Source organism: Oncorhynchus kisutch, linkage group LG6, assembly GCF_002021735.2.
Source record: "Oncorhynchus kisutch isolate 150728-3 linkage group LG6, Okis_V2, whole genome shotgun sequence".
NCBI lineage: Eukaryota > Metazoa > Chordata > Actinopteri > Salmoniformes > Salmonidae > Oncorhynchus > Oncorhynchus kisutch.
Genome location: NC_034179.2, coordinates 55,125,959 through 55,134,795, shown reverse-complemented (window position 1 = coordinate 55,134,795; position 8,837 = coordinate 55,125,959). Strand labels below are relative to the sequence as shown.

The window sequence follows — 8,837 nt, the reverse complement described above, 5'->3', positions numbered from 1 at the left end:
GGGCTGAAGGACTCCTGAAGCAACTGGAGCAGAAGGTTGCTGAGCTAAGGAGGAGAGGTGCTGAGCTGGAGCAGCTGGAGCACATGCGTCGATGATCACACCCATTTTCTCCTGGTAACTACACTGTACCTGCATTTGTAATACAAATAAAGAGTATCACCAGTAAACTGCACTAACCAATGAATAAACAAATCAACGAATTACCTCAATCCTTTGTTCACCCTGACTCTCTGTATTTCTCTCCCTCCAGGAATATCCGGTGTCAACATACATTCAGACTTACCTAGCATCGATGTACCGTATACCTGGCTGTTTTCTACTTTAGAGATGTGAATAAGGCTGTGTCTAAGCTGACAGAGACATTAGGGGACTTTCTTGGAATGGTCCAAAATCTCCACCACAGGTCAGTAAAATGCTCTACCAGCAGTGGTCTCTCTATAAAAGTACCTTTAGACTGATTAAAAATGTATTTGCTTTGACAAAGCAAAAGGGTTTCTCTTTTCAATAAGTAAGAGCACCTGTGCATTGAAAAAATATATTGCTGTTGCGTTTTTTGGGGGGAGATATCAACACATTTAATGTATTAAAGAATATCTAGTTTTGTTTGTGTCTGTAGTGAATGCAGTGGATGTTTTGCTGCCACCGGAGCCCAAGAGACCTCGGCTCTACTCTTCTTTCAGATTCCTGTCGCCTCACTTTGGACCCAAACACAACGCAAATTAACCTAGCTTTGTCTGAGGATCATAGAAAGGCTACATCAGAAAAACAGCCATATCCTGAGCATCTATAGAGAGATTTCAATATAGCTGGCAGGTGCTGTGTAGATAGGCTCTGTTTGCAGGTTGTGGAGTGGGAAGGGTGTTCTTCCGTTAGTCTCATGTAAAGACATCAACAGATTGGGTGTAGGCTCTGGATTTGGAGACAATGATCATCCTGGATTTTAGATTACACTATTTAGGGTTACTGGTTCATGCACAATAATGTGAGGACTGTAGTCCTCCAGAGTAGGGGTGTACCTGGACCACAAGGCTGGAATTCTGTCCTTCTACAGCGTCCCTGACACATTGACCCTAAATCCACAGAGTCCAGACCACATTCAATGAGCCCCTTTATTCTGGGCTTTGGTTTTACGACAGAACCACTACTAAACTGTCTGATTTGGAGTATAAGTCCAAAGTCCTATAAGGAAAATACTTTGTTATGCGCTATTACACTGTAATCTTCCTTTTTTGTGATCCAGGGTCAGAACCAGTTTTTCAGTCAATTTTAGAATTGCAGGTTCTCCAGACAGTGTCCTTTTTCTCTCAAAATCTCATAGTTATTCTGGAAGTAGTTAGTACACTTAGCAATTTGATATTTTGAGATATATGAATCTGTTTTTTTGTCTTCCTTTCTCATTTTTAATGACAAAAAAACCTTTGGCTAGCCTGAGAATACATATTCCAGCACTGCAGGTGGCAGTAGGCCTAAATCACAAACTTTGGCTTTATGTCTGTAGACAGTACCCTCCAGCACTCTTTGTGACAGTGAGTACCTTTTCAGTTTTTCTGCCAATAAACTCGTAAATGTAGAACAAGAAGAAGCATACTTCTAATTAAATGGAGATTGGCCTAAATAACGCTGTCCATGGCCCTATGCTGTCACAGAAGCAATCAATGGCAAAGGTAGGCCCTCTTTGTACAACCCCCCCCCCCCCCCAAATAAATAAAAATAAAAATAACTAATGATCACTGGTATTTCGGGAACTATGACACCTATATGCTTAGTTTGCTACTTAAGTGCTCAGGCAAAAACGTTTACAGAGGACACGCATCGACTGTTGATGCAGTAGATTGCACCTCCTGGGTAGACGTCTTGGACACACGGTGGCGACGTTTCATCACTTTTGAAGGCATAAAATCCTCACACTCCACGACCATCGTCTGCAGACTGCACAATAGTAATACGCCTGTCATAAAGCCAGTCGTACGGTAAATGATCCAGAGGCATCCTGTTTAAAAAATATACATATATATCTATATATATTCTCTCTGTAATACTACTGGTCACTTAGCAAATGTATGAAGTTGGCTTTAGCTAGCTCAGATAGGTTTCAGGCTATCAATCAAGTTAGAGTAGCTAGGTTGTCTGACTGTCTTGGCTGGCATGCCTGCTGGCAAGGTTGGTCGACTTCAGAAAAGCAAGCAATAACTCAACGTACTGAATAAGACTCACACTCCTTTCAGTCATTTAACCAGATTTGGGCAGCGATGCAGAGAAGCGTATTTAGCTTCTTAAAAAAAAAAAAAGAACCACCAGTCATGGGAACACAGACAGCTCAAAAGTTATGCTTAGATATGCAAACAAATATACATATTTTTTTGACATAGAATGAAGCATAATGGCTCTAGTTTGCAGGAAAAAGCTGTTTGAAAAATGAAAAAATGATCAGATTTACAGGACAAGGGGCCTAGCCCCCCTCGGGACGACCCGCCAGCCATCCTCACATACTTTATGCCACCTCAGAATTTTGGGTCTGAAACGTTATACAAGTATTCCTCTAAATGTAGTATATTGTCCCTTTTTAATGTTTAGCATGGTTTCCATGTGTTTGATGCCATTCCATTTGCTCCCTTTGGGACATTATTATGAGCCGTTCTCCCCTCAGCAGCGCAATTCTGATATTTTTCCACTAATTGGTATTTTGACAAATCAGATCAGCCCTTTGGCCAATAATTTGGCAAAAGATCAGAATTGGGCTGCCTGTGTAAACGCAGCCACATAGGCCTATTATTTTCCTCCATTGCCAATTTTCCATCCAAGACACTAGGCCTATTGACCACGGGAGGGAGTCGCTGTTGCATCTCAACTTCCTGATGCCACCAATGTATGATGGAATCAGCAGTTTACAGAAGAAACACAGTGCTGAGAATAGTCTACCTCCACACAAGCATTATCGACTCATGTAGGTTGTGTAGCCTATCTTCAGCGCCAACAAAACAACCTTGTTTAAATTGGCAGTATATGCTAATTAAATTGGATTTTGCTGCATTCTAGTATAGTTTTCTAGTATAGTAAAGTAGCCTGATGTGTTTTGATGGCTAGCTTATTGTGAAACGTAGGCCTATCTGAACAAGAAATCGAAATATATATATCAATTCAGTTTCATTGAATTCAATTTTTTTCTCCAATGTTTTAGGCATTTTATTCTGACGAAAGACTAAAATGATATGTATTCATCTTACTAATATACCTAATATATTATGATACAGTAAGGCTAAGAAACAGATTATTATTGTATCTGTCGTATGCACTGGGCCATGTACGTTTAATTGTGGGTTTGGTGGGAATTAATTAGATTAGGCATATCTTTTTTTTAAAGGATCCATCTCTTATGGGAAAACTTGGTGGGGAAAGGGGAATAAAAATATTCGTGGCTCAGGTATGTGTCAGTCACAGAGAAGAGAAACGGTTACATTTACATTTTCTCTCTATAGGCTCAGGTATGTCAGACAGTCACGGAGACGAGAAACTGTTAAATTGACGTGTTCTCTCTATAGACTATAAAATAGCCCAGCGCACAATCAGCAACACTATGTGGGTGCGCGCGCACGCGCTTCAAACCATTTCCTCAAATCTACGTCGATGTGCTGAAATATATACCTTTGCATTGACAACTTTTAATTTATCAACATATCCCACATCTCTTTCGAGAGATAGTCTTCTTATACATGCTGATATTTTTCATTGCGCGTTACATTGCCACTGTGACCAGCCTCACCTCAAACTTGTTTCCTTACAATTTATTTCAGCCCTTTAACAGGAGACTCAAAATCATACCTAGGCTATATAGTAGCACAACAAGGTCAAAAAGTGTCATGGATAGCGACAGGAAAAAATGTTCAGAATTGAACAGGAAAAAATGTATCTTTCAATTGTCCACTGTATTCATTGTTTAAAAAAAATGAAAGACCTAAACCATGATTCACGAAATAATGAATCAATCTCTCTACAAAGGAGTCACATAAGTCTATTTTAGCCTATTGACTTATCGCCAGCAAAGCCGAGGAATCGGGTAACAATTATGCTTCATTGTTATTTTGAGCTAATTATTGTTATTGTCACTTTTGTTTGTGCCTCAGCGCTTCTTTTAAAGTGAACATTTAAACTGGAACCGTTCATCTGTTTTGTTTCATAACATATGGGTTTCAAAAATGAGTCTAAACAATTGTCTAAATAAAATGGTGGTAAAGACGCAGGACATATTCTGCTGAAGTCCTGAGACCAACATTGCAATCAAATGTTCTCATGACAAAAAATATCTTCAACACCGGGTCTTGATATTACTGCTACTAATTGCATTTTTGAATTCATCTCAAGACTGTTAACTTGATAGTGTATGGGCCTACCACATACAGTCTATAACGCGGTTACACAGCGCTTTTGCCTGCATTATAAGGACCTTCAGAAAGTCAGCGTTAGTTTGTCTAAAGAAAATATGTATTGTATGAGTTGGACGCATGGACATATGTCTACATCATGATAAATTAAGTTTCTAAATCAAATTAAAACAGTTATATGTTGTTCTGCATTCCTATATTGGTGTGGGATATATTCAAGTGTGCAAAATGGTGTAAGCTAGTGTGTATGCATGCATAAAAATATGGACTCATGTCATGTGTGCAAACTCTTATAATTGTGTTAGTGTTAGGAGGCTAGGTTAAATGTTTTAAGATTGGCGCTGGGGTTGACATCTAACGTGTAATACGTTTCACTAGCCGACATTAATAGTTTAATCGAGACAAAGATTCCGGTGTGCTCACACGCGTCTCCACTCCACTCTCCACTGTGGTCACAGTGAGAGCCTCTATGCGTAAAATAGCGCATGATACCCAGGGCACCAAAAGTCCGATAATTCTATATTGAACAAAGTAGAAAAAACTTATTGTAGTATTTCCCATAATAAGAAACGTATCAAGACCCGCGTAGACATGTCCCACTGGTGGCTACACAGTCAGACACGTTCTCAAGACATATCGGAACGAATTTGAATTTTCTCGCTATACGCTTCACTTCATGTGACCAAATTTTCGGCATGGAGTCATCTTTAGCCAACTGTCTCCGAAAGCTCCTTTTGGGTACTCTCTTAGCTTTGAGAGTGCGACGGTAAGGTGCCGTGGAGGTAAGGGAAGGGGCGGCCTTTAATGAGGCGATAGGAGCTGTGGTTGGGCGGATCTGACACTGGGCTCGTCTTTGTTTGGGGCGGCCCGCCTCTAACAGTCACTCCCTCTTCCCTCTGGGGTTGGTGTGCTTGTGTTTAGTTCTCAGAGATAGTCAAATAGGATTCCTTTGGGAAGGGACACAAATCACTCCCATTTTAACAAGAGGAACAACACGGGATCGGCAGCCACAAGGGTCCTCCTCTTCTTGATTTCCAATTTCTTATTCATTTCCATTTGACAGGGAATATCTCTGCAAAAGGAAAACAAAGAGAGAAAGGGAAGAAGAAAAAAAACTTGTCAGGGGTTGATGCCATTTGATCTAGCACAATCTGAAAGCTCTAGTTGATCCCATTCTCTAGTTGATACCAGAGCACACAGAGCAAGTCTCTTTAAAACGGGGGGATATCGTCAAAACCTCAAGTGAGATTCTGTTAATTTGCACTGTCTTGCGTTTCGCTCGTTTGTCTTCTTATCACTGTTTGAAGTGCTTTTCGTCTCTGACACACCTGGATTTCGATAAGTCGTCTTTGGACTCTTTTCGTCTTTTTCGCTTGGTTTGAAGTAAACAGACAGACTGTCACTGGCATCAACGCGGACCCAGTACTAGCTCGCGCCCACGTTGTTACCCTCTTTTACCTGTGATTAGAGAAAACACATTTTGGGACACTCAAACGGAGAGAGGGAGCGCGATTTTTTCATGTTTGGGATTCAGGAGAGCATCCAGAGGAGTGGGAGTAGTTTGAAAGAGGAACCCATCGGATCCGGTATGAACGCAGTTCGGACATGGATGCAGGGAGCCGGGGTGTTGGATGCGAACACCGCCGCTCAAAGGTAAGAAGCCGGAGACAGCATCTTCCTCCCGGTGCGAGGACTCTACCAGCGCACGGATAGTCCATGGTCCACACTGTTTTGGAAAGCTATATTTTCAAGGGACCTATTTTTTTTGTCTCTACATTTGCAGTTTAGCTTTACACGCTTTGTGATCGAAGAAATGTTCACGTTTTCTTCCCCCGCAGAATCGATCCCTTCACCATGGACGTAGAATTGAGAGTTTAGCATAATGGATGACTTCTATACTCTACTGTTAATTGGACAAAGTCTACAACAATCCGTAATGGTTTAGTTTAGTTACAGAACAGTTCAAATAAGAGACATCATATTTAGAATATAATAGGCTAACGATGATATTATGATAATAAAAACATGGTAATAAATTGGCCATGCATAGAAATATGTGTATTGTTCTCGAGTAGGCTATCAATTAATTGTTAGAAGATCCAAAAGCCTAGAATATGTAACAGGCATATCAACTACACATCACCATAAAATAGGCCACTTCTATAGGCTACATTAATTTTCCAAATTAGGCTATTTGTTTAAAATGAGCCCGGTAGAACAATATATAATAGAATATCAAAAGGTTCGCTTCGCAGATTATGAAAATGACTTGTGTGTGTAAACGAGCAATACACACGTTTAATTCTAAGGCTAAGAAGTTTGACTCTTAAAGGGCAACTATTATTTCCATACGTTTAAGTCGGCTGATTCCCTAACATGACTACCCCTTGCATGTCTATCCACAGTGGAGTGGGTCTTGCCCGGGCTCACTTTGAGAAGCAACCGCCGTCAAATCTTCGGAAATCCAATTTCTTTCACTTCGTTTTGGCTCTATATGACAGACAAGGACAACCAGTGGAAATCGAAAGGACGTCTTTCCTCGGTTTTGTCGAGAAGGAAAAGGTGAGTGATATTTTAAATATTTTAGCATCTTCTCGAACGCACTGAATTGTCCCACATCCACATTTTGACAATATTATAGGCCTATAATTAGTCTACCACGTAGATGTATCAGATTATTCTAATTTAAAATTACAACCCCATTCAACCTAACCATAAACCTGTGTATTTATTTTGCGAAGCTTTATAAACCTTTCCAGTGTTAATATAATTGTAGGCTATAATAGGCAAATAGTAGCTGAATAAAATGGTATCCAAATAATAATAACATACTTAATAATACTAGCTACGATAATATTAATACTAAGAATAATAATAATACTAACATATTTTGAGAATAATACTTGCATTTTGAAGTTGATAAGTTATAGCCTATCATTTCTGTTTTATCTAGAGGTTTACTTGTTTAAAATAATATAAAGTAGCCTATTTAATGAAATTAAACTCAATGTGTTTTTCTCCTTACAACATTTCAGTATTAAGTACTACTGCTTAATGTTTTTTTTTTGGGGGGGGGGGGCATACATGGTGGGTTTTGTATATTTCAGTAAATAATAATAAAGCTCAAATAAATAAAACCGCTTGTTCGACAAATTATCCATGTAATTTCCAATAAACCCACCGTGTATTTCTCTAGTAGCACTAGGCCTACATTAAGTAATTACCTCAATATCTTTATTAGATTTTGCTCCCTTTCAGCCATGAAAACAGAGGCTAATTTCTATACAGTTCTATATACCGTTCAATTAAGTAATTGTTGAAGCATTAAAAATGTATGTGTAGAATAATTATGCTACATTTTGCCAATGCAACATTTTACCGAGTCATATTCAATGTACTAGCCTATTTCTGATATCGCAGTCTAATTTCAACAGAAACGCACCAATGTCCATCTTATCGGATCTGAATCAAATGAGTTCAATCACTTTAAATCTGTTCATTTACAGGAATCCACTGGAGAAAAGACCAACAATGGTATACACTACAGACTGCAACTTCTCTACAGTAATGGTAAGTGTAAAACATTGGTCAACACTCCTCTAGGCAATGTTATGCTTATGTTCTGAGTCGCAGGAAGCGGACACATAGGCTACCACAAACACGATTTGCATGGAATTCTACAGAAACAACAACACCAGGTGCAATTTAGTGTCGGTTTTGCCACTGAGGTCATATTTGCGTTTATTTGAGATCACGTCATGCATTTTATCAGGCTAATCAAAAGTTTAATTTTGTATCTATATTTTTTAATCATTACTATATTGTCTGCTCCTGAAGAAATAGGTATCCTATACTGTCAGTAAAAGAAAGTAAAACGTTTGCTATAATAATACTTGCCCGGTGAAGGAGTAGCCTAATTAAACTCTATGCCTTTCTGAATTTCATGTCCTGAATTGTCTTTTCTTAACAGTTATCATAATTCAATATTTCCGGCTATAAGCAGTCTTGCGCTTGTTATTTCTTATACCTGCGAGCATGTATTGTAGCCCATAGTATACGTTGTCCATAATGGCCCTGCTTGGTTAGTTTATAATTTGGCCCCCCGTTAGCAGCTATTCGTCTCACTGTAAAAAAAAAACGGACCGTTTTTAGGTTCCCGTCTAGCTATTGTGTTTCTATGTATGCAATGTGTTATTGGTGTTATGTCCTATGCTGTTTACTTGATCAGTTTGAAATGGTCGCGTTCTCATCGTTGCCTTCACATTGCGAGGTTTAACAGTGTGTCGAGCAAAACCTTGAATCTTTTAGATTCATTGATGAATAGGCTATAACCCATTGCACAATATATAATATATTGTGCCATTACTTATGCCTATTCAGTTGTCTCTATTGGCTTGGAAATAGGCTATATGCATATTTGAGTAATTTTTGTATTTTTATTTTGCCAAAATGTTTTTT

At 39.0% G+C, this 8,837-nt stretch overlaps 1 protein-coding gene across 15 annotated transcripts in view; it reads left to right on the top strand.

Moving 5' to 3' along the window:
* Positions 1–5,273: 5,273 nt before the first annotated feature.
* Positions 5,274–8,837, top strand: part of LOC109891850 (transcription factor COE1-A) — a 105,375-nt gene continuing 101,811 nt past the window's right edge. For 8 of the 15 annotated variants that reach the window (XM_031826958.1, XM_031826949.1, XM_031826956.1 and 5 more), the window contains exons 1-3: positions 5,275–6,032; positions 6,785–6,941; positions 7,886–7,949. In XM_031826958.1, the coding sequence (XP_031682818.1) occupies positions 5,899–6,032; positions 6,785–6,941; positions 7,886–7,949 (355 nt within the window). In that variant the 5' untranslated portion in view covers positions 5,275–5,898. Of the gene's footprint in view, positions 6,033–6,784; positions 6,942–7,885; positions 7,950–8,837 lie in introns of all 15 variants that reach the window. The other 7 variants (XM_031826953.1, XM_031826961.1, XM_031826955.1 and 4 more) reach the window with 2 other exon arrangements.